Source organism: Gigantopelta aegis, chromosome 2 (genome assembly GCF_016097555.1).
Source record: "Gigantopelta aegis isolate Gae_Host chromosome 2, Gae_host_genome, whole genome shotgun sequence".
In the NCBI taxonomy this organism is placed as follows: domain Eukaryota; kingdom Metazoa; phylum Mollusca; class Gastropoda; order Neomphalida; family Peltospiridae; genus Gigantopelta; species Gigantopelta aegis.
In genome coordinates, this window is record NC_054700.1 from 25,861,889 (window position 1) to 25,889,256 (window position 27,368).

Below are 27,368 nucleotides of genomic sequence, written 5' to 3' on the forward strand. Positions count from 1 at the left end.
CTGTGGGATGGTGCATATAAAAGATCCCTTGCTGCTAATCGAAAAGAGTAAGTCCATGAAGTGGCGACAGTGTGTTTCCTCTCTCAATATCTGTGTGGTCCTTCACAATATGTCCGATGCCATATAACCGTAAATAAAATGTGTTGAGTGCATCGTTAAATAAAACATTTCCTTCCTTCCTTCCTTACATTGAATTCAGTTTAGACATTGTCCACTGTGCCACAATCAGATCTCCAATAATAATTAAAAGTATCAAAAAGTGCCTTCTTAGACAGTTATCCCCTCAATACATATAATATTAGATCAGTGTTCAAACTAAACACGTGTCCATTTGCCCCGACAAGTGAAAATCTGATCAGACAAGTACACTGTACCTCAATGGTTGCACAGTGGAGAAGTAAAAATGTTGAATGCAGTTTCATTTCGAACAATCAAAAACATCATCCTTGTACTTTAATATTAAAACAAACCATTTATTTGGACAAATGGAAATATTATTGGGGGTCATGTAGTTTTCTAGATGTACTTGTTTGGTGAACTAGTGAAATATTATGCTTATTTCTATTGCTATAGATGATTCAAATATGGTAAGTTAGCTAAGACAGTGCCACAAGAGAGGGTTTAACTATACTGTCAAAAATATTTATGGTCAAATTGTAATTTCTCCATCTGACTGCCAACAGCATTCACTGTGCCATCTTGTAACCTTTTACTGATAAATAATTTGCTATTTATTGATGACGAAGAGAACTGATCACATGGGCACATCAGGGTTCAAATTTACCACAGCACAGATGTCGTCCTTACTGGTCAACAGCAAGATAAATGCTGTGGTGCCAGACCAGGACGCATATTCACGAAAAGGTGTAAAGTTACGTCTACGACTAACATTTACGTCTGCTGTAGATTTACGTTTACATGCAAGAAGCACCTTATTCTCAAAGACAGTCGTACAAGTAAACGTAACTTAGTTGGATGTAAATCTACGATTTAACTCTCTCACCGGAGAAAAAAAAAAAAACCCCACATTAGAAACGATGGCTACTGGGTAAATAACAAATGTGCAAAATGCAATTTCATTTGTTGTCTGCTAACAATAACACGGCGAACCATGGCAATTTGGTATTGGTGAGGATCCGCGTTTTAGTACGAACTTTAAGACATTCTTAAAAGGGAAAAGATAACTCAGGAGAAATGTGGCCGAGCCAAATAGATCCGTTCGATCACACAAAAAAAGAGTACAATTCATGGGTGTTCACCATCACAAACTGCTTCAGTTATCGGAAATGCTGCCATTTTCCACAAATAATAGTACATAACGGCAATCGTGCTTGATTTATTATATGTACTCAGCTTACGTGCAGCGTTTGTTGTAACCGGAGGCACTCTTATATTTACATCCAACTTTACACATAACTTACATTACATTGTTTCGGGAATAGCACTTGAGTCATAGATTAATGTTTATGTATCAAACTAGGCTTATGATGTTTTGTGAATATGGGTCTTGGTTTCCCATTGTGCCTTTCCCATAAATCCCATCTTTATACATATCTTTAACTGACAAACATAATTAAAATTTGTGAACAAATTGGTGGTTTGGCAAAACAAGTTGAAATTTGTTTTGTTTAATGACTTCATTACAGCAAACAGTTTGTTTGGGTATGAGGTACATTAGCCATCTTTTATTAACATAAATTTTTTAATAAAATAAAAACTAAAATTTAATAAAATACATTTTAGTCACGGTCTTCAAAATCTGTAATGGTAATCACCAGTTCATGCTGAAAATAGCAGTTGCAAAACTGATTTGCAAGAATATTTCTATCATTAACGGTCTTATACTTTGTTATCATTTATGTCGAATTTCTGTCTCAAGATGATCCGTATTTCAAGGTCTTTGTCTCCATTAAATTACTCACCTCTATAAAATTGGCCAACAAAGCACAGCTAAGTTCTTGTTCGAGGATCTCCCGATTTAGGTGATTGTTGTAGCAGCATGAGACGAGCGTGGGGAACAGGACGTTGGTGAGACGTGGGTCGCTGAAGTACTGGAACGGCAGGGCACACAACTGTTGTAAGACGGTCGGGGGCTGTCCGGACTGAATTATCATCTGAAACAAAAACAACATTCTAATAAATGAATTTTGTTTTCATATACACTTTAACCTTCTGACTACTGCATGCGAGATATCTCGCCTGACGTCATGCCAGTGGACATACTGTACTCACCAAAAATGATATTAAAACACCAGAAATAGATTAAATGAGAGTATGTTTTTTGTTTTTAAATGGAAAATACCTGTTTTCGGCAAGTATTTTTGCTAGACAACACTGTCACGGTCAGTTCGAGGAATCAATAGCTGATTGTGATAGCTAATTTGATAATAAATTTGATCGTCTTACCAACAATGAAAATGATCAAAAATTGAGATATGAATCATAGTTCCGTTTACAAAAAACACAGTTATTGGGAATAATGGACAAAAATAATGGACATAAATGTATGGCCACAACTGGCCATAAGTAAGCGCAACTTTTTCTATTTTTTGCCTAATTTTAATCAACATTAACTGATCTGAAAAGTCATAAAAATTGGAAAACCCCACAAAAATAATACAGATTCAATACAAACTTTATTTTATGTATATATATATACTACTCCAAAGAATTTAAGGGTCAGACGATATTTTCGACATTATTTTCTGAATGTCAATTATATTAGCTAGACCATAATGTCACGCATGGTATTGTTCCATTTTGACGAAAGTGGGTCTAAGCAACCCATAAATGAATTAAAATCCACTGTCATTGACACTGTCGACTAGTTCTAATGGCCAAAACATGCTTACATTTGCACGTAAATTAGGGCGAAAGCGAAAGGTCTGCTAAGTGCCCATAACTTGCTTTTTCACAAAGCGCTTCATTTGCACGCTTTGCACGTGTATTCCATGTTCCCAATGCTGAATTTCCGTATAATTGGAGCTTGCGTTCGTGTACGGTGCACACTCCAAATTCGACAATGGTACAACTTCAACTGACTATCGAAGATCGAGGAAGGGCTATTGCTTGGCTTCAGAATGGCAATATGCAAAGAAATGTTGCTCTGAGACTTGATGTCAGTCAGAGTGTCGTTGGCCGACTGTGGCAACGGTACCAAGCAACGAATTGGCTCTACGTTAACGCACAACCACGGGAAGCCCAAGCACTACAAATGCAGGACCGCTACACACCAATGACTCTACGTCAACGCGGCACGCCGATGTGACTCTGCGACTGCGACTGGAACTCAAGTGTCTGATCAAACCATACGCAATCGTATGAGAGCCAATAATCTATGCTGCCGTCGCCAGGCTGTTCGACCACCACTCCTACCACGTCACAGAATGGCCAGACATCACTGGTGCACGCTTCATCTGCGGTGGCAACGTGTTCAGTGGGGTCGAGTGATGTTTACTGATGAGTCCAGGTTTAGTCTCCAGTTCAACGACGGTCGGGTTCGTGTCTACAGACGTCCTGGGGAGCGCTTCGCTGACGTTAACGTTAGACAACGTCACCGGTTCGGTGGTGGCAGCGTCATGGTGTGGGGCGGCATCTCTATCCACAACAGGACCCCCCTCTATGTGGTGGATGGCAATCTGAATGGAATCCGCTATTTGAATGAGATTATCCGGCCGTTGGTTCTCCCAGGCCTTCAGCAGATTGGCGGCGGGGCAGTTCTGCAGGATGACAATGCCCACCGCGCCAGGGTGGTAACGAACTTTCTCAGACAACAAGGTATCGCCAGGATGGATTGGCCAGCATATTCGCCTGACTTGGCCCCAATAGAGCATGCCTGGGACGAATTAGGCAGGAGAGTTCGGGATAACCATGCCCCTCCGGCCAACCTTCATGATCTGGGTCAACTTCTTATGGCAGAGTGGCAGGCCATTCCCCAAGAGTTCTTCAGACGTCTGATCAACAGCACGAGGCAACAATGTGTCGAGTGTATTCGCGCCAGGGGTGGATTCACACACTATTAAACGAATGTTCTAATGTGTAAAATCCATGTTTGACAACCTTCAACTTTGACAGCATGTCATGTGACTTTCTTGTATACAGTGACGTTTATTTGTGGTTTTTTGTAAATATGGAACAATAAATAAAAAAATTGGTGTAGTTTACATCATCAATCTAATACATTCTGAAAATTATTTGGTTATAAATTTTTGACCCTTAAATTCTTTTGAGTAGTATATATAAAACAATTAGTGAACATATGTGAGTAAAAGTTATAAACTTGTACCCACTGAACATGTTTTTTGTTAAAAATTAATTCAGTAGTCAGAAGGTTAAGACAACCTGTGCTTACTTGTGTTCATAAAATGATGGTTTAATTTACAGTTATTTTAAGGATGAAATCATTATTAAGGAATTAATACGGTAGTAAATCAACACCAGTCATGGCAATGAAATTTAAATAAATTATGAATTATAATACCAATTATCATATATAATTCCATATATTATTTCCGATACAAGGTAATCTAACACTGATCATAAAACAATGTAAAGTGACCTATAAACTAAAAGGAAATGTGTTCAATAATCCAACTAACAATTTATAACTATGTTTGTGATTTAACCATGACCCACTTAAAAAGCCATATGATAATTACTTGTAAAGGGTATTGGCAAAATATATGTATTGTGATATATTGCGATATAGGAACCTGAATTGTGATACATACTACGATATATTGCGAAGACCAATTCTCAATTATTAGAATTTATAAATGATTAATTCCTGTACATTTTATATAACTCGATTAATAAAATGATACACCAGTTAATCAAGATTTGTTCCTAACAAGTGAAGTCATTGTTTCCTTTCTTAAACTGGCAGTTTTTATTTTAAAATATAATACATGTGACTAAGACAGGCACAAAATACATAAGTGCAACATACTGGTATGCTAGAAAAATATTACCATATGTATTGTTCAAAATTCATCTTGCGGTATACTGGTTATACCGCATATCTAAGAATTACTGTTATATTTGATAATGTGCAAACAAATTTGCTGACTGTCAAAGTTGCAACGTCAGTGCATTATATGAGCAAATCTATTTCTCTTTATAATTATTCGTCTCTGTCAAAGCACTGTTTCGGTCTTTGACATATCTATTAATTTTCTTAGTTATTTTAAACTGAAATAACCAGGAACATCCTTAAACACTGTCAACACATATTTATTGTTGTGGTCTATTTTGAGACTGAATATCCATTCGTAGGAATCCCATCTTGCGACACCACAGTAATATTCATAAGGAAGTGTACCAGTGTTTGTAAACTGCCGCAACACGCTCCCCAGCGATATACATGCACACATTCAAGACTGGAGCTGCAGGAATGAATCATTGATGCGTCTCGGTAATGGAATCCCACATGAATTGAAATTTGTTAAAAGGTCAGTTGGAACAAGATCGGAGATCCTGCGGGACCAAGGCATTTGACACCTCTCTGTTTGTCCCATCAATAGGTGATGAGGGGCATTCATTGCAAATTGCTGTGTAATCAGATATTTTGATTAGCTGAAGAGAGACATTAAAATGATTGAGGCTACAATAGTACCTGCCGCCAACCTCTAGTGGTGTAGTGGTTAAGTCATTAGGCTGGTGGGCACAGTTCGTATACCGATATTAAGTCTGTTTTGTTTAACACCACCACTGGAGCACACTGATTAATTATTGGCTATTGGATGTCAAATATTTCATAATTCTGACACATGATCAACAGAGAAAACCTTCTACATTTTCTTAATGCAGCAAGGGATCTTTTACATGCACTTTCTCACAGATAGAAAAGCACATACCACAGCCTTTGACCAGTTGTGGTGCACTGGTTGGAACGAGAAACCCACCCACAATCATTTGAATGGATCCATTGAGGTGATTCAATCCTGTGACCAAGTACCTCAAGCGAGCACTCAACCGACTGAGCTAATTCCCACCCCTGTATCCTGGTATTGGCTGCCACCCAGTCTGAGTTTTTAACTGCTCAATAGGGTGCTTTAAGGCCACTACACTGACTTCTCTCTCACTAAACATCAACAACTAAACATTAACCTGCTGTCCTACACTGTTAGCCTCCAACTATACAATCAATTAAAATTATACTTAAAGGGACAGACCCTAGTTTTTAAACACTACAGCATATGTTTCACTATTAGAGCCATTTATGATCACTGAAATCAAACATTACTTATATTTTATTCTTTAGATTATCCATTTCCGTAGAACCAAAGTGTTTCTGGTCATCATGGTGTTTGTAGTACTATTTTTAAAAATGTACGTGCGTCTGAAAAGTAGCTGTTTATTGATTCAAGTTCTGGTCTATTGTTAAGGATATTTCATTTTAACATCACAGACTCTTCTTTCCCTCTATTGTAACTTTATCCAAATGAGTTACAGGTTTGTAAATTAACTAAACTTAGTGTCCATTTTTTACGGGTTAAAATTAGGGTTTGCGCCTTTAACAAGGATGGATAGGAACACTATTAGAAATTATAGCTGCAAGACTGGGAACAATAAGTGACAGATATACATGTACATGTAAAAAGCAAAAAAGCAGACTTCAAAATCCTTCCCTATCTTCAAACTCCAGTTTGTTTTTGCAATGGATTTGTGTGCATTTTGTATACCCACAAGGTATTAATGTATTTAAAAAGGACAGCAATACAGGGCTAAGTACTTGATATTTTAATATGAATATAATGGAAAAGAAAGGAAAAAATGCAAGGATTTTTTTTTATAAACGACACAGCATTAAATTTTACACATTGACACTAGGCACATGCACAGGCTGTGCAGCACACCCTTATGAAAAAGTAGGACTGAACAGTACGTAGCAACATTAACCATGCTCATACTGGGAAAACTAATGTGTTTAAATTCAAAAAGTGGTATTACTGAGAAAACACTTTAAAAAATGTTTATGTTGTGCTCAGTTGGTACCTATATTTTCAATTATATCAAAAATAACATGAATCTTATGTAACAGTCAGATTACAGTTATTTAAAATAGGACAAAGACCAAAAAGAAGGAAAAAGTAGGATTACTGGACAGCCTGTGTACAACATGCAATGGCCTTCAGACACCAGTAATGCAGTACTGGTTGCAACAGGTAGAAAAAACACCTGGTGATTGATCCTACAATCCATCGTACTCCACAGAATGCTTCAGCACGAAGCTACACCCACCTCTCATTGACACGGGTGTCAGCTACTACACCCACCTCTCATCGACACTGGTGTCAGCTACTACACCCACCTCTCATCAACACTGGTGTCAGCTACTACACCCACCTCTCATCGACACTGGTGTCACCTACTACATCCACCTCTCATTGACACTGGTGTCACCTACTACACCCACCTCTCATCGACACTGGTGTCACCTACTACACCCACCTCTCATCGACACTGGTGTCACCTACTACACCCACCTCTCATAGACACTGGTGTCAGCTACTACACCCACCTCTCATCGACACTGGTGTCAGCTACTACACCCACCTCTCATTAACACTGGTGTCACCTACTACATTCACCTCTCATTGACACTGGTGTCAGCTAACACTGGAAAGGGCAATAAATATTACAGCCACATGTATTTGGTGTATTTTGACAAGATAAGAGAGAAAACCAGGTGCTGCTACCACATTGGCTATTTCTACCAATAAAACACCAAAGAATCTTTTGCATGCACTTTTCCATAGGTAGGACAGTATATACCATGACCTTTATGTATCAAGTCTTGAAGCACTGGTTGGGAATGGAAAAAAAAACCCCGAATCCACTGATGGCAATTGATCTTGCGAACTACTGCACCTCAGGCGAGCAGTCTACCACAGAAAGCAGTGGAAGTGATAGTATACACGCACAGGGGGGTAAGATAAACAAGCCTGCTCATAAAGACATGTCCCGGCCTGAGCCTGTCAACGAGAACTACAAATCAGATGTTTTTAATTTCAGCAATTCTTTTTATTTCCTGTGTCTGTAAAAAGGTTATTTGGTCTTACACATCCAACATAGCAGAGGCATAACTCATTGCACCTTCACGTTGAGACGAGGTATTGAAATAATTATGTCCTGTTCCACCGCGGTGTTATGATTACTAGAAACGACTTGGAGCTTGGGATAAATCAGCCCTCTCATATACCACTGCCATAACTGTGGAATGAAACATGCGGCCTGATTCAATAATATGACAGTTTGGCAGACTCGAGTGCCAGACTAACTTGAAGGAAACAAAGTAATTTATGTTCATAGGAACCAAGTCAGACTTCCTCATAGACCCACATTTTTTAAAAGTTTGTGATCACTGAAAATTAGAAACTGATGCTACAATTAAACCAAAACATTTGAAATTATCACCATTGCATGTGACTGGTATTTCACAAACTGTATATGGACAGACTAATTATAAAACAAGTATGGCAGACAGCAACAATCAAATAATAAAGAATGAGTAACTTAGATTTTTAAATATATTTCTTTTAATAATGCTTTTTATTGAAAACAGAAATATTTTTTTACAATATGTATATGGTTTGTGCATGTTTGTGTGCATGTGTGTGTGCATGTGTGTGTGTGTGCGCGTATTCATGTGTATGTACAAGTGGGTGTGCAGAATATTAATTTTAAGCACCTTTTTGAAAATAGAGAACTGCCTAGATGTGTAACTATGGTATATAGACCACTTCAAATGACAACAAACATAAGCATTTAGCCCACTCTGGTCTGTAGAATGCTCCAGTCACCTCAAAATACTGTCTCAAGTGAGGTTCTCTGCCATCCAGTAGCAAAACCTAGTAGTTAATATTTTGGTCAGAACATAATAACTCTAAGTTTTGGTTAAAACCCAGTACCAGGTAGTTAATGATTTGATCAAAACCCAGTAGCTAAAGTTTTGGTTTATATCTAGTAACTTACATTTTGGTCAAAACATAGTAACTCATATTTTGGTTAAAACACAGTAGCTAATTGTTTTAGTCAAAACCTAGTAACTCACATTTTTGCTAAAACCTAGTAGTTAACATTTTGGTCAAACTTTATAAACTCACATTTTGGTCAAACTTTATAAAGTCATATTTTGGTCAAAACCTAGTAACTCATGTTTTGGTCAAAATCTAGTAGCTCACATTTTGGTCCAAACTAAGGAAATATAGTGTACGGAAATCCCAAAATGGGACAGCATGTTCAACACATATCTGATATTTTAACAGCTATTATTATTATTTATTATTATTATTATTATGTACTAAAAACATACAGCTTATGGGCATAAGATAGGCATGCACATACTTTATACAAACTATATAACAATCTTCACAGATGGGAAATGGTATATAAACAATACATAGGATAATGCATTGTACGTCAATAGCACTTACATAATTATGCTTCTACACACACACACTTTGTTTTCACAAGCGATTTGTTCTGAATCAGGTAGAATTAATCAGAAATGTACATAGTTTGTGGTGTTATCAATGTACTAAGCTGCAATCCTCTGGAGAACATGATCCTACTAAATCTATGTTATATCCATATTTCTAATTAAGGATAGTTGTTTAATATAAATATATTTATCTTTGCTGTCTATGCTGCTGCAATCAAATTCATTACTGGTGTGTAGCATGTCATGTGTTCAAAATCAGCTTAAATGTATTTTAGAAATATATGAACGCAGTTTAACACATAGATTTATGATTTAAGAGATATTTCTATTCTATATTAGAAATATGAATATAAAGATTATTGGTGGTTTATATATATTTATATTTGTGTGTGTGTGTGTGTGTGTGTGTGTGTGTGTGTGTGTGTGAGAGTGTGTGTGTGTGTGTATCTGTGTGTGTGTGTATCTGTGTGTGTATCTGTGTGTGTATCTGTGTGTGTGTGTGTGTGTGTGCGTGTGCATGTGCGAGTGCGTGAGTGTGAGTGTATGAGTGTGTGTGTGTGTGTGTGTGTGTGTGTGTGTGTGTGCGCGCGCGTGCGTGTGAGTGTGTGTGAGTGTGTGTGTGTATGTGTGTGTGTGTGTGTGGGTGTGTGTGTGCGTGTGTGTGTGTGAGTGTGTGTGTGTGTGAGAGTGTGTGTGAGTGTGCGTGTGTGTGAGTGTGAGAGTGTGTGTGTGTGTGTGCGTGTGTGTGTGAGATGTATGCGTGTGCGTGTGCGTGTGCGTGGGTCCGTCCCCACTTTTTGGCACCTTCCTACACCACTGATATAATATTTAACAGAATTATTTCAAACTGAACTGGTTTTATCAGTGGAATCTCGTTTCATAATAAACCTAGGTCAAGCACCTAGGGTGACAAAAAATTGTCAATTTTTCACTCAACAAAAAAGAAAGAAATTGCTTTTAATAAGTTACAAATGTCATTAGCACTTAAGCAATAATCTTGTTATGACAATTAGCTAGTTGTTAATCAACCAGGCACAATGTGACTATTTCTCATAGTAAAACATTTTACCACTTGGATAGCAGTTATAAATGTGTATATAAATATTAGAGTAATTATGAACTCTCCAGATGATCAATACAATCTGCACTAGGACCATGAACCTTTAACACGAGTGGCCGATCATTTCACCAGATTTGTCCAAACTACACAAATGCAAAAACAAAAACAACCAACACACTGTGGAATTTCTTGACCAAACAAATGCAGCAGGTAAGTGTGTAACCGATAATTGTATCAAAACTATAAAATGTGAAAACTCCAGTAAGTAAATACAGCAAACTGGTGTGAATGTTCTGGATCAAGTGCAGTTAGGAGAAAACAATCTGTGTCCCCAGTGACCACGGGTCAGTTCCCAGACACACGACACTGTTCCGATGTCCCCAAATCACCACCTGCTGGACCACAATAGCCCACAGCAGCTACTCATTTGTAGCCAAAATGAAATTATTCCTCTAAATGTAAAGATATTTCACCAATGTCCACCATTCCAGATGTCTGTACCGACTGGCTTGCTGTGAGACAATACATGGGAAGCAGAGAAACGCAAACAACTCTGATGAACACAGGCAGCAGGGTTAGTTCAGACTGTCATCAGATTACTAAAAACAAGATACCAGTCAAACACAAGTTTAACACAGACCAACACAAGTCTAACATGGTCCAACACAAGTCTAACATGGTCTAACAAACATCTAACATGGTCCAACACAAATCTAACATGGTCCAACACACGTCTAACATGATCTAACAAACATCTAACATGGTCCAACACACGTCTAACATGGTCCAACACAAGTCTAACATGGTCCAACACAAGCCAAACATGATCCAACACAAGGTCCAACACAAGTCTAACATGGTCTAACAAACATCTAACATGGTCCAACACACGTCTAACATGGTCTAACAAACATCTAACATGGTCCAACACATGTCTAACATGGTCTAACAAACATCTAACATGGTCCAACACACGTCTAACATGGTCTAACAAACATCTAACATGGTCCAACACATGTCTAACATGGTCTAACACAAGCCAAACATGGTCCAACACAAGGTCCAACACAAGCCAAACATGGTCCAACACAAGCCAAACATGGTCTAACAAACATCTAACATGGTCCAACACAAGGTCCAACACAAGTCTAACATGGTCTAACAAACATCTAACATGGTCCAACACATGTCTAACATGGTCTAACACAAGGTCCAACACAAGTCTAACATGGTCTAACAAACATCTAACATGGTCCAACACATGTCTAACATGGTCCAACACAAGGTCCAACACAAGTCTAACATGGTCCAACACAAGTCTAACATGGTCTAACAAACATCTAACATGGTCCAACACATGTCTAACATGGTCTAACACAAGCCAAACATGGTCCAACACAAGGTCCAACACAAGCCAAACATGGTCCAACACAAGCCAAACATGGTCTAACAAACATCTAACATGGTCCAACACAAGGTCCAACACAAGTCTAACATGGTCTAACACATGGTCCAACACATGTCTAACATGGTCCAACACAAGTCTAACATGGTCTAACACAAGGTCCAACACAAGTCTAACATGGTCTAACAAACATCTAACATGGTCCAACACATGTCTAACATGGTCCAACACAAGGTCCAACACAAGTCTAACATGGTCTAACAAACATCTAACATGGTCCAACACATGTCTAACATGGTCTAACACAAGCCAAACATGGTCCAACACAAGGTCCAACACAAGCCAAACATGGTCCAACACAAGCCAAACATGGTCTAACAAACATCTAACATGGTCCAACACAAGGTCCAACACAAGTCTAACATGGTCCAACACAAGTCTAACATGGTCTAACAAACATCTAACATGGTCCAACACAAGGTCCAACACAAGTCTAACATGGTCCAACACAAGTCTAACATGGTCTAACAAACATCTAACATGGTCCAATACAAGTCTAACATGGTCTAACACAAGTCTAACATGGTCCAACACAAGTCTAACATGGTCTAACACAAGCCAAACATGGTCCAATACAAGTCTAACATGGTCCAACACAAGTCTAACATGGTCCAATACAAGTCTAACATGGTCTAACACAAGCCAAACATGGTCCAACACAAGGTCCAACACAAGCCAAACATGGTCCAACACAAGCCAAACATGGTCCAACACAAGCCAAACATGGTCTAACAAACATCTAACATGGTCCAACACAAGGTCCAACACAAGTCTAACATGGTCCAACACAAGTCTAACATGGTCTAACAAACATCTAACATGGTCCAATACAAGTCTAACATGGTCTAACACAAGTCTAACATGGTCCAACACAAGTCTAACATGGTCCAATACAAGTCTAACATGGTCCAACACAAGTCTAACATGGTCTAACACAAGTCTAACATGGTCCAACACAAGTCTAACATGGTCCAATACAAGTCTAACATGGTCTAACACAAGCCAAACATGGTCCAACACAAGGTCCAACACAAGCCAAACATGGTCCAACACAAGCCAAACATGGTCCAACACAAGCCAAACATGGTCTAACAAACATCTAACATGGTCCAATACAAGTCTAACATGGTCTAACACAAGTCTAACATGGTCCAACACAAGTCTAACATGGTCCAATACAAGTCTAACATGGTCCAACACAAGTCTAACATGGTCTAACACAAGTCTAACATGGTCCAACACAAGTCTAACATGGTCCAATACAAGTCTAACATGGTCTAACACAAGCCAAACATGGTCCAACACAAGGTCCAACACAAGCCAAACATGGTCCAACACAAGCCAAACATGGTCCAACACAAGCCAAACATGGTCTAACAAACATCTAACATGGTCCAACACAAGGTCCAACACAAGTCTAACATGGTCCAACACAAGTCTAACATGGTCTAACAAACATCTAACATGGTCCAATACAAGTCTAACATGGTCTAACACAAGTCTAACATGGTCCAACACAAGTCTAACATGGTCTAACACAAGCCAAACATGGTCCAATACAAGTCTAACATGGTCCAACACAAGTCTAACATGGTCCAATACAAGTCTAACATGGTCTAACACAAGCCAAACATGGTCCAACACAAGGTCCAACACAAGCCAAACATGGTCCAACACAAGCCAAACATGGTCCAACACAAGCCAAACATGGTCTAACAAACATCTAACATGGTCCAACACAAGGTCCAACACAAGTCTAACATGGTCCAACACAAGTCTAACATGGTCCAACACAAGGTCCAACACAAATCTAACATGGTCCAACACACGTCTAACATGGTCCAACAAACATCTAACATGGTCCAACACACGTCTAACATGGTCCAACACAAGGTCCAACACAAGTCTAACATGGTCTAACAAACATCTAACATGGTCCAACACACGTCTAACATGGTCCAACACAAGTCTAACATGGTCCAACACAAGGTCCAACACAAGCCAAACATGGTCCAACAAACATCTAACATGGTCCAACACAAGTCTAACATGGTCCAACACAAGTCTAACATGGTCTAACAAACATCTAACATGGTCCAACACACGTCTAACATGGTCCAACACAAGGTCCAACACAAGCCAAACATGGTCCAACACAAGGTCCAACACAAGCCAAACATGGTCCAACACAAGTCTAACATGGTCTAACAAACATCTAACATGGTCTAACATGGTCCAACACAAGTCTAACATGGTCTAACAAACATCTAACATGGTCCAATACAAGTCTAACATGGTCTAACACAAGCCAAACATGATCCAACACAAGGTCCAACACAAGCCAAACATGATCCAACACAAGTCTAACATGGTCTAACAAACATCTAACATGGTCCAACACAAATCTAACATGGTCCAACACAAGTCTAACATGGTCCAACACAAGTCTAACATGGTCCAACACAAGTCTAACATGGTCCAACACAAGGTCCAACACAAGCCAAACATGGTCCAACACACGTCTAACATGGTCCAACACAAGCCAAACATGATCCAACACAAGGTCCAACACAAGCCAAACATGATCCAACACAAGTCTAACATGGTCTAACAAACATCTAACATGGTCCAACACACGTCTAACATGGTCCAACACAAGCCAAACATGATCCAACACAAGTCTAACATGGTCTAACAAACATCTAACATGGTCCAACACACGTCTAACATGGTCCAACACAAGTCTAACATGGTCCAACACAAGGTCCAACACAAGCCAAACATGGTCCAACACAAGCCAAACATGGTCCAACACAAGTCTAACATGGTCTAACAAACATCTAACATGGTCCAACACATGTCTAACATGGTCCAACACAAGTAACACAAATTAAAAACAATCAGGTCTCTAAAAAATTTAAGAAATAAGAACAAATTTCACTTGCCCAGCGCTTGTGGAAATCTAGTTTTGAAAAGCCCTTTTTTTTTTTAATAATTAAATTTAGGATGTTATAACCGTGTTTGTAACATGTTAAATCAAATGAAAAGAGTTACCTTTAACTGGTTTTGGGGTAACCCATAAATGGTTTATGCACATTTATATTCTAAGAGGCCTGACAATAATCATTCATATTCTGGTACCCAGTATAAAATTTTGTGCTTGGGAATATAGAGTTCTGTTTTAATTAATGCAAAATCCATGTGTGTATATCTTTATTAAAAAGAAAAAAAACGAAGAAAAAAAAGAATCAAACCACATGGTCTTTTCTGATGCCATTTAAAAAAAAAAAAATTTTGCTAGTAATTTGTTTTGGGAATAACAAATTCATATGTTTTGGTTCTGTCCAAGGAGATTAATTTTTCCCATTAGTTTGACATCTATTCAGGAAATATTTTAAATGGAATGGAACATAAATTACTGCCTAATTAATTGTGTATTGAACTGTCAAAGTGTCTGGGAATTAAAAAGGCACCATTTTCAAAGGACTCTATAAAAGGACTCATAAATTAATGGGCAGACAAAGGCTTTGGTAGTACAGTGAAACCTGTCAAAACCGGACACATTTTATGATCCCAAATGTTCTAAATTCTAAAACACGACCCTCCAAACTAGGGTCTCCATGAGTACTCAAGTACTCGGGCACGGGTCGAGTCCAGCAAGACTCGAGTCCGTTCACAGGACTCAAGTACCCGTATAAGGTAGAATACAATGAGCAACTATAATACAAAGGACAATGTAGGACAATAATTTCAGCAGTAGATAATCAACGATATAAGTGACACAAAATTATATGATCTGATCATGCACGTGTTTCTTTTTTTAAACTGACCGTCCGTCCGTCACAACACTTCTAAATGCAATATAATGGCATGATTTGGCATCCATGTTCAGCGCTGGAATTAAGATGCATAATGCTAGTATTTTACTTTATTCCTTATTCTCATCATCATCTAGTGTCGGGTACTTGAGTCCGGGTCGAGTTTGACCTTCGAGTACTCGAGTCCAATATTTGGGACTTATGGAGGCCCCACTGCAAACACCTGATCCCGTCTAAATTGGATAAATATTAGGTCCCCGGCATGATCTGGTTTAGACAGGTTTCACTGTGTAGTGTTTAAGACATCAGAATTCTTGGCTGGTGGGTACAGGCTCCCACCCAGAGCCAGTTTTAACAACCACATGGAGAGGTGTACCAACTTCTCTCTTAGGAACAACTGACTATAACTGAGATGTGTGCCTAGGACATCATGCTTGGGCCATAATTGGATATAAGCAAGAAAGAAATTAAAATTAAGTTAAATGGACAAAAATAACATAGCCATGTCACACTTTCAAATGAACAGTTCATTTGCATCAAACAAACAAAAAAATCATAATAAAAAAATATAACAAAGTTTAAATCACAGGTTAAAAAACAAACAAATCAGCATCTATAAGCTACTTTATCAAAAAAAAGAAAAAGAAAAAAAAAGTTAAATAATAATACTTCAGTTCTGGATGATTTTTTGTTGTCCTTTCTAGTATAGAGATAAATATATCTACATACACTTTTTTAATATGTTAAGCTATATTTCTGTCAACAAGACATCCTAGACAGCTATCTGATTCCAGAGTTTTTAATTAAATCTGAAGTTTTACAAAACCAAACTGCTTTCTTTAAGCCTTCCCAATAAGCTTATTGCTATTTCCATGCCGATTCATATTACTGGATTGTCGAGTTTCCTGTAACAATACAGTGCCTGCAGATGATGGATTCTGACAGGCAATCCACTGAAACGTACTGCACATTTAGCTTCGAATTCCTCCACTCCCATTCTTCACAGACTAATCCAAAGAAAACTCTATCAGTCTAACTACACTAACCCCAGAGTAATTTTCCAAACAGAAAAATCTGCAATTTTCTTTCGCAGGTATAGAAATACTAGTTGGCATATGAATTGATCGGCTAAGACATTTGATTGGGGTTGCCCTGAAATAACCTGATTGAACCAGTTTCAGAAGCCTAAGATAAATCCCCTCTTTAACCTTTCAGCTTGCCTTAACAGACATCAGAGGCCAGGCCTGGCTTAATACATCAGTATTTAATACATTGTCATTTAATACATCTAGCAGTTAATATGTTCGGAGGAAATGATAGAAGACTATTTTATACACAAGGCCACTAATTAAATGTGTTTTCAATGCACAAAAACTAATGATCCGAATGGAAAATCCTAATCCAGATTTTTTTCTTCCAGATTTTTCTTAAACCCATCAGAGCTGATATTAATAAATCTTTTAACCCACATGACCTATGGTAATTTAGGTTATTTACTTTTGCTTTCTTTTGTCGAGGATGAAATATTTTATTATTACCACCTGTGAGAAGAGTGGATAAAAATCTATACTTCATGACATTACATCAAAACGTTTTTCTGCATTTTATTTAGGAGGTAAAACCAAAATTTAAATTATGAAACAGAAATACATCAGAATACTAGTAGTTTGTATAAAATATTGTAGAGGCAAAAAAACTATAAAAAATTGTCATTTATTTTTGTACTTAAATTCCTCATACTTTAACAAATGAAAAAGCTAAATTCAGTTTTAGTTCATCACAAGAAATCTTTATATTGTGATCATTGCAATAGCTTTCGATTAGCATTGGTAAAGGCAAAATGGCCAAAACTAATTTGAAATTGAGCATAAGCTGTTATTTTATTGCATTATATTTGACTAATTAATTAATTAGGCATATTTATTTTCAAATAAATTGTGAAAACTGGTAACAGATAATTTTGCTCAGTTAAATAAGTGTAAGAAATAATGCTACGCTTTATTGCTTGTCAGATGAGATGTTTTTAAAGTTGTTTGTTTGTTTTGGGGTGGGTTTTGGGGTTGTTTTTTTAACCCATGTTCAATATTTTCAAAAATGATCAAAATATTTTTTTAAATAACTTTTGTATTGATTAAAACAGAGGTAACAGCTAACAACTTTAGGCTACAACCAGGAAAGACACATCTCAGTTTTACATACAAGTTTGTTTTGTATTGCTTAAAACAGAGGTAACAGCTAACAACTTTAGGCTACAACCAGGAAAGACACATCTCAGTTTTACATACAAGTTTGTTTTGTATTGATTAAAACAGAGGTAACAACTAACAACTTTAGGCTACAACCAGGAAAGACACATCTCAGTTTTACATACAAGTTTGTTTTGTATTGATTAAAACAGAGGTAACAACTAACAACTTTAGGCTACAACCAGGAAAGACACATCTCAGTTTTACATACAAGTTTGTTTTGTATTGCTTAAAACAGAGGTAACAGCTAACAACTTTAGGCTACAACCAGGAAAGACACATCTCAATTTTGCATACAAGTTTGTTTTGTATTGCTTAAAACAGAGGTAACAGCTAACAACTTTAGGCTACAACCAGGAAAGACACATCTCAGTTTTACATACAAGTTTGTTTTGTATTGATTAAAACAGAGGTAACAGCTAACAACTTTAGGCTACAACCAGGAAAGACACATCTCAGTTTTACATACAAGTTTGTTTTGTATTGATTAAAACAGAGGTAACAACTAACAACTTTAGGCTACAACCAGGAAAGACACATCTCAGTTTTACATACAAGTTTGTTTTGTATTGATTAAAACAGAGGTAACAACTAACAACTTTAGGCTACAACCAGGAAAGACACATCTCAGTTTTACATACAAGTTTGTTTTGTATTGATTAAAACAGAGGTAACAACTAACAACTTTAGGCTACAACCAGGAAAGACACATCTCAGTTTTACATACAAGTTTGTTTTGTTTGATTAAAACAGAGGTAACAACTAACACTTTAGGGCTTTTTTACATACAAGTTTGTTTTGTTTAACTACACCACAGGGCTTTAGATTGCATCAATGTCACAATGGTAAAGAGTGTGCCCAAACTAAGTATGCCACAAAAATGTGTCCAAAATAACTCAAACTTATCAACTACTAAACAAGAATTTTAGAAATAATTGGGGAATTTGTTTTTAATTTGGCGAAATAATTTTAAGTAATCATTGATATTTTGTTACAAAATAACTGGATATCTATTAGTAAGGGATATTTTATATGCAACATCCCAGACAGGGTAGCAAACATCATGGCCTTTGAAATACCAGTCATGGTGCACTAGCTGGAATGAGAAATAGCCCAATGGGCCCATTGACGAGGACCGATCCCAGACAGACTGTGCATCAGGCAAGCACTCTACCACTGGGATATGCCTGGCCCCTCTTTTGCATACACAGGCACGGTTTTAAGATCATGAACGTGTGCTATGTGCTTTATCCATCTAAGGTACAGGCACAACCATCATGGGCACAGACTTTGACTTGATTAGAAATACTGTCGAGGACAGATGGAAGATTTTCCTAGTTAAACCTATTACACTGTCTGTAACGAGACAATGTTGGGGGCTAATGTCTGAGCTGGGCTTGGTACAGGACTCTTGTGTGTCATGGTGAATTCTCCAAGGACCGCAGAACCTGGCTGAATGCGGTCCTTGAAAACAAGTGTAATCTTCCACACAAAGACAAACTAATCCAGCAATACCATTCCATTCAATCAGTGACACATAATTCTACACTGTAATGTTTAATACCATCCCCCTGGTCTTTATGATACTGATTACAAAGATACCTCTTGTTTGTGATTCAAAGAGTTTAACTTCATTAAACGTTGACTGTTTTGAACATCAATAATAATCCTAGAAATACAATGCCAGGCTTTACAAAAATTTATAGATTTTAGTGAAAAATAAATTACTTGTTTTGAAATTTACGTTATAGTCTAACACTGAGTCCCATCTGTAACAGGAGACCCGATGTAGAGGAGGATTTAATCAAAGGACACCTTATTGGTGAGGTGAGTTAGGTTACTATTTAACAAAACATGCATGACTGTCTGCATGTAGTTGGGTAGGAAAATTTAACTAGAATTCTGTTTATGTAGTTTTTTATTGTGTTTTCTGGCAAATTACTTCACAATTATAAAGCAATATTTTATTATTACTCATCTGTAGAATGATAACAAGAAATGCAGTATTTTACTTATAAAAACTGTTTTTAAGAACTTGATTGTACAGTCAAGTATTTGACTTCTCACACTCACCTGGTTGTCAGGATTGACTATGGTGAAGTGTATGACTTCACACACTCACCTGGTTGTCAGGATTGACTATGGTGAAGTGTATGACTTCACACACTCACCTGGTTGTCAGGATTGACTATGGTGAAATACATGACTTCACACTATCACCTGGTTGTCAGGGTTTAGTATGGTGAAGTGTATGACTTCACACACTCACCTGGTTGTCAGGGTTTAGTATGGTAAAGTACGTGACTTCACATACTCACCTGGTTGTCAGGATTGACTATGGTGAAATACAAGACTTCACTCTCACCTGGTTGTCAGGGTTTAGTATGGTGAAGTGGATGACTTACACACTCACCTGGTTGTCAGGGTTTAGTATGGTAAAGTTCGTGACTTCGCACACTCACCTGGTTGTCTGGGTTTAGTATGGTGAAGTGGATGACTTACACACTCACCTGGTTGTCAGGGTTTAGTATGGTAAAGTTCGTGACTTCACACACTCACCTGGTTGTCAGGGTTTAGTATGGTGAAGTTCGTGACTTCACACACTCACCTGGTTGTCAGGGTTTAGTATGGTGAAGTTCGTGACTTCACACACTCACCTGGTTGTCAGGGTTTAGTATGGTGAAGTGGATGACTTCACACACTCACCTGGTTGTCAGGGTTTAGTATGGTGAAGTTCGTGACTTCACACACTCACCTGGTTGTCAGGGTTTAGTATGGTGAAGTGCGTGACTTCACACACTCACCTGGTTGTCAGGGTTTAATATGGTGAAGAACGTGACTTCACACACTCACCTGGTTGTCAAGGTTTAGTATGGTGAAGTACATGACTTCACACTCAGTGACTCACCTGGTTGTCAGGGTTTAGTATGGTGAAGTGTATGACTTCACACACTCACCTGGTTGTCAGGGTTTAGTATGGTGAAGAACATGACTTGACACACTCACCTGGTTGTCAGGGTTTAGTATGGTGAAGTAGCCAACACAGAGGATGACTTCGTGTAGGAGTTCTTCCATGGCCATGTGATGGGAACAGTACCAGATGAGGTAGCTGGCGATGTGTCGGAACTCCAGGGACAGACCCTCCTCTCCCAGACTTCTCTGTAAGTTAACAAACAAAAATATCAGTGATTAGTACCCGGTATTTTAACATGCAGCCGTTCTTCTACAAAACCTCTGTAAATTAACAAAACAAAAATATCACAAGTGATTTGTGCCTAATATTTTAACATGCAGCTCTTCTTGTGCAAGACCTCTGTAAATTAACAAAAATATAACAAGTGATTTGTGCCTAATATTTTAACACACTCCACAGTCAGCCCTTCTTCTTCAAGACCTCTGTTAATTAATTAACAAAAATAGCATAGTGAATTTTGTCTGACATTTTAACAGACAGCCCTTCTTCTCCAATCCCTCTGTAAATTAACAAACAAAAATATTACAGTGATTTTGACTGGTATTTTAAACAAAAAATCCCAAATAAGACTGTTATTCAAGACTTCTTTGTAAATTAAATCTGCTGACTAAATTTGGAGATACATACTTTTTAAACTTTTTCACAAAATTAATTTTGAAGCTGGGGGGGGGGGGGTGGGCAAGGGGGCCATGTGCCCCCCACTTTTCAGATATTTTGCTTTATAATTGCTTTATAATAGTGTAAAAGTGTCTAAATATAAAAGTGTGCCCCCCACCCCCACACACTTTTTGGCACCTTCCTACCCCACGGATATTATTACTATAAACACAGGGATGATCACAAACACATTGCCTTTGTCAAAATTGATAGTTTAGCAAAGTGTAAGTAATATATAATTAATAGTAAAACACTGTAGCTGAAAATATTTTCCATACACAATAACTAAGGTCAGCTGAATTAACAAAACAAATATCAGGATCATTTGGCCTGACATTTATAATATTCATTAGTTGCAGTGTTGTAGTCATAAGTAAAAGCAGCAGCATACAGTACTAATGTCAGTAGAAATAGATAGATAGGAACAGACAATGAGGTTTAAACAGATACTAGAGACAGGTCATTTCCATTATATCTTTAGGAGGGAAAAAAGACAAACTTATCATGATAGACACTGCACTGATGACCCAGACTAAATAACCCAATAATACTAGTTTTTATTATAAATCAAGATGAGACTAAAAGTAAAAGTCAAATTTCCATATCTTCTTAAATCTGTTGTCTACAGACTCAAGGTAATCATTTTTTCTTGTTCTTTTGTTTCTCTCTCTCTATTTTTTTTTTTGTTGACTACGGTCTATCAGTATTTTGTTAATATTCAAGGCAATCACTTTCTTTTTCTTTTCTTCTTTTTTGTGGGATAAATCCAGAGAGACAGTCTAGCAATATGTATATGTACACCTAGAGAAAGAAATTTTAAACATTCTTGGAAAGGTGTTTTTACATCCATTACAAGGAAGTAAGCACTAATCTAGCTGCCGAAAGGGCATGTTTTTTCACTGAAAGTTAGCTCATCACCAAGTTGTTAACAGTAGAGAAGTTGGAAGTCTCTGTAATATTTTGGACCTCATCCAATTTCAAAAACTAAATCACACAACAGACATCAAGGCACTGGCTTGTTTAGTGTCACAGCTCATTTAGCACATTGTGGGCATCTTGTTTTACATTGGAGACAAGACTGGACTATGCAGTTGATCAGTCAAGTGTTTCTCAGTTCTAATTAGCCAGATTCATTTTAGTAATGCCAGAAAATACTAATTATTACTTTTATTTAATATAACAACACAATAATCATTAGTTACTTAATGGAAATATTAACTATTTTGCTTAATTTTATTACCAAAAGAAATATGTATGGTAGTATTTAATAACAAACTGAGCATATAATTTGGAAACTTTCTGAATGAATGAGCACTACAAAATGTACCAATAAATCTAAAATGTTCACTTCACCCATCTTTATTTAACTTTCCTCTTTCTTCAAATGGAAGTCAGTTCTACTTGTTCCATCCTCAATTAGTGCCTGCAGTAAAGGTCAATTGTTTCGTTTTTAAAAAACAACAACAAAACCCTTTTAATTCTGTTGGTTTGCACATCTTCACTACGGAACTGCCAATTGTACATGCTTGAAGGATTTGAAGTCTGTTTTGTATAACAACACCGCACACTGATTAATGAATCATCGGCTACTGGATGTCAAATATTGGATCATTTCTGACACACATTATTCAGAGGAAACCAATATACTGAAAAAAGCAAGGTGTCTTTATATGTATTCCCAACAAACAGGACAGCACATACAATGAACTATGATAATACAGTCATAGGGATTGAAGGATTTCACCAACATTGCATACTTCTGTAAATCTTACCCACTTTCTCAAATATATATTTATTGCACTACCCTTCTAAGAACTTTGTCTGCAATGACATCAATATAGGGCCAATATGACCGTACTCATACCTTGCAAATGTTTATATGTATAAGCTAATAATTACACTGAATGCCCTATTGAATGTGAGTGTTTAGAGGAGAGTTTGACTGGAGACCAGTGTGACAATTGCCAGATCCAGCCACTTAATCCGTGTAGTTCTGATCTCTCAATGATTGCAGCCAATCTCTCAGAGAATTCCCATAAACCAGTAAACAACAATTCCAAATTACATCACCTCGGCCCCAATAAATGTAACCAGACACCCACAGCAATTAAGTGTGGAGTCAAGCAGAAAATTGCTATTGAAAAACTTAAATATTTACCAAATTGACTCCTGCTCAATGAAATCTTGCAAGACAAACAGGGGCAAATGTAAACAGAGATGAACCAAGTTAGATGAAATCAGCTCAAGACGGGGCCCAATACAAACTACTGTGTATGGCTGTATATTCTATATTAAAGACAGCTACATATCTGAAAACTCACTGTAAACTGTTTGTCATGTTAAAACTCACTGTAAACTGTTTGTCATGTTAAAACTCACTGTAAACTGTTTGTCATGTTAAAACTCACTGTAAACTGTTTGTCATGTTAAAACTCACTGTAAACTGTTTGTCATGTTAAAACTCACTGTAAACTGTTTGTCATGTTAAAGGGGCTATATCCCAAGTTAGCTGCTATTCATGGTAAAATGGTTCAGGCGAACAGAGCCTTTTTATTAGCTAACCGGCCTCGGTGGTGTTGTGGTTAACCCATCAGACATAAGGCTGGTAGGTACAGGGTTCGCAGCCTGGTATCGGTTCCCACCCAGAGCAAGTTTTAACAACTCAGTGGGTAGGTGTAAGACCACTACACCCTCTTCTCTCTCTAACAACTAACTCACTGTCCTGGACAGACAGCCTAGATAGCTGAAGTGTGTACCCAGAACACCGTGCTTGAACCTTAATTGTATTAATAATCTTCAAACTTTATCTTACTTCCCAATAATTATATTTTTTTAATAAAAAAAAATTGTACCTATAGAACATACACATACATGTATATTAAAGGATATGAAACATGAATGTTTGAACTGCTATGTTCCGGTAAATGTTTCTTATGTTTAAAAAAAACCCAAACATATTCAATATAGCATTATTTCACAAACAGGAATTACAAAAAAATACAACAAATGAATACCAATTATTTCTCATGTAGTGACAAGTTATTAAAATAAATATGTCTTGGGGAAATTTGTAGCAGGTTTTCCCAAACGTGAAATGTTTTTTAAATGGGGAATGAAAGAGAAAGATAAACATAGGACCACAGCTACCAGTTGTGTGTCACTCAAAAGCTGGTCCTTATTAACAAGACTTAAGTTCTTCCTCGACAGAAATAGCACAAATAAATGCCACATGTAAACTGCGATATGTCAACAGAGCATGCACTTCCGAAATGGGTCACAAGCAGGACAATCGATTCCAAGCTATGTATACAGGAATGTAGTCAACAGACACCTACAACCAGAACCAAGGCCACTGCCAGTACTGGTAGATGTCACTGAGAGAACTAAATAAGTGTGCCAGTACCAGCCCATACAGTGGTGTAATGAACACACTGAGAGAACTAAGTAAGTGTGCCAGTACCAGCCCATACAGTGGTGTAATGAACACACTGAGAGAACTAAGTAAGTGTGCCAGTACCAGCCCATACAGTGGTGTAATGAACACACTGAGAGAACTAAGTAAGTGTGCCAGTACCAGCCCATACAGTGGTGTAATGAACACACTGAGAGAACTAAGTAAGTGTGCCAGTACCAGCCCATACAGTGGTGTAATGAGCACACTGAGAGAACTAAGTAAGTGTGCCAGTACCAGCCCATACAGTGGTGTAATGAGCACAGTGAGAGAACTAAGTAAGTGTGCCAGTACCAGCAGATACATCAGTGTAATGAGCACAGTGAGATAACTAAATAAGTGTGCCAGTACCAGCAGATACTCAGTGTAATGAGCACAGTGAGAGAACTAAATAAGTGTGCCAGTACCAGCAGATACATCAGTGTAATGAGCACAGTGAGAGAACCAAATAAGTGTGCCAGTACCAGCAGATACATCAGTGTAATGAGCACACCACCATTAATTACTCCACACAAATCTTCGATGTCAGAATGTATTCAATACCAAGTTTCATAACTATCCAGTTTAAACTCTATAACAAGACAGACATTTTCTTAATTTAAAATAACTAACAACCTGACTTTAAAAATCCTAGTGCATCAGACTTGAAGTTAAAATATATTCTGATATTTGTTGACACTGTACAAGTGGCATGGTCTGAACATGAGCCCTTTCCCAAAAGAAAGTGGTGCTGAAAATTATCTATTTAATTATGTCTGTTCTAATGAATTAATTTAACAGTGGTGTACTGCATCATTCAGTGGCCTGAAAAATATCCAAAGTATGATTTACTCGTGCTAGTTTTCCCAATCCCATCAGACAAGGGACCATAGCAAAAAATCCTTGATAAATCCCTGGTATTTTAGTGACACTTGGTTCACAGTGCTGGAGAAAAGTCCCAACTGCAGCCACATAGGCTAATCTATCTGATTACGAGGTTATTACTCTTGGCTACAGTTTTCTCTTTATGTAAGGCTTCTACTCTATTAAAGGAAAAGAATGTTTAATGACACCTCAGCACATTTTAAACTATGGCTATTTAATGTCTAACATATGGTTATTTCAACAACAAGACGAGAGAGGAAAGAAACCAGATGTCTGTACACAGGCTACTACAACAACAAAACCCCAGCAAGTGATCTTTTATATGCACCTTCCCACAGACAAGGCAGTACATAGCATAGTCAATGGTGGTCCAGTCATGAAGCACTGATTGGGGCATGACGTAACCCAGTGGTAACGTGCTCGCTGATGCAGTTGGTTTGGAATTGATCCCCGTCGGTGTGCCCATTGGGCTATTTCTCATTCCAGCCAGTGCACCATGACGGGTGTATCAAAGGCTGTGGTATGTATTATCCTGTTTGTGGGATGTGCATATAAAAGATCCCTTGCTACTAATGGAAAAATATAGCAGGTTTCCTCTAAGACTATTATGTCAAAATGACCACGTTTGACATCCAATAGCTGATGATTAATAAATCAATGTGCTCTAGTGATGTCAATAAACAAACTTCAATTTTTACAAGCAAAAATGACAAATGTTCAGGGCATTTGATTCTGTACTGGTAGATCTGTTGGCATACTATGAATGGGACAGAAACCACCTGTTGGGCCTCACCGTGGAGAAAATCAAAAACTTTGATTGGAGCAGAAAAAAAACCCCCTCAAGAACATCATTCAAGGGTGATTGATCCTCTGACCCATCATACCTCAAACAAGTGCTCTACAACTGATCAACATCCATGTCCCTCTATCAATAGAGTTAATGCAAATAGCAATGAAAAACACACTGAACAATGTATGTCAAAGTACATTCAAAGTAAAGTCAATGATCATTTTCGTATCAGCAAATTCTATACTCTAGATTCATCAGTTTTACAAGCTATGGGGCAGGATTTAGCTCAGTCGGTTGAGTGCTCGCTTGAGGTGCTAGTGTCGCAGGATCGAACCACCTCGGTGGATCCATTCAACTGATTGTTTTTTTTCTCATTCCAACCAGTACACCACTACTGGTCGAAGGCTGTGGTATGTGCTTTCCTGTGGGAAAATGCATATAACAGATTCACTGCTGCATTTGGAAAAATGTAGCAGGTTTCCTCTGATGACTATGTGTCATAATTACCAAATGTTTGACATCCAATAGCCGATGATTAATTAATCAATGTGCTCTAGTGGTGTCATTAAACAAACATCAACTTTTACAAGCACAAATG

The 27,368-nt window shown here is 37.7% G+C and overlaps 1 protein-coding gene across 1 annotated transcript in view; it reads right to left on the reverse strand.

Moving 5' to 3' along the window:
- Positions 1–27,368, reverse strand: part of LOC121383184 (S phase cyclin A-associated protein in the endoplasmic reticulum-like) — a 134,819-nt gene that overhangs the window by 24,347 nt on the left and 83,104 nt on the right. Inside the window, exons 26-27 of the mRNA XM_041513037.1 lie at positions 21,041–21,193; positions 1,923–2,114 (exon numbers count right to left, since the gene is read on the reverse strand). Of these exons, the coding sequence (XP_041368971.1) occupies positions 1,923–2,114; positions 21,041–21,193 (345 nt within the window). The remainder of the gene's footprint in view (positions 1–1,922; positions 2,115–21,040; positions 21,194–27,368) is intronic.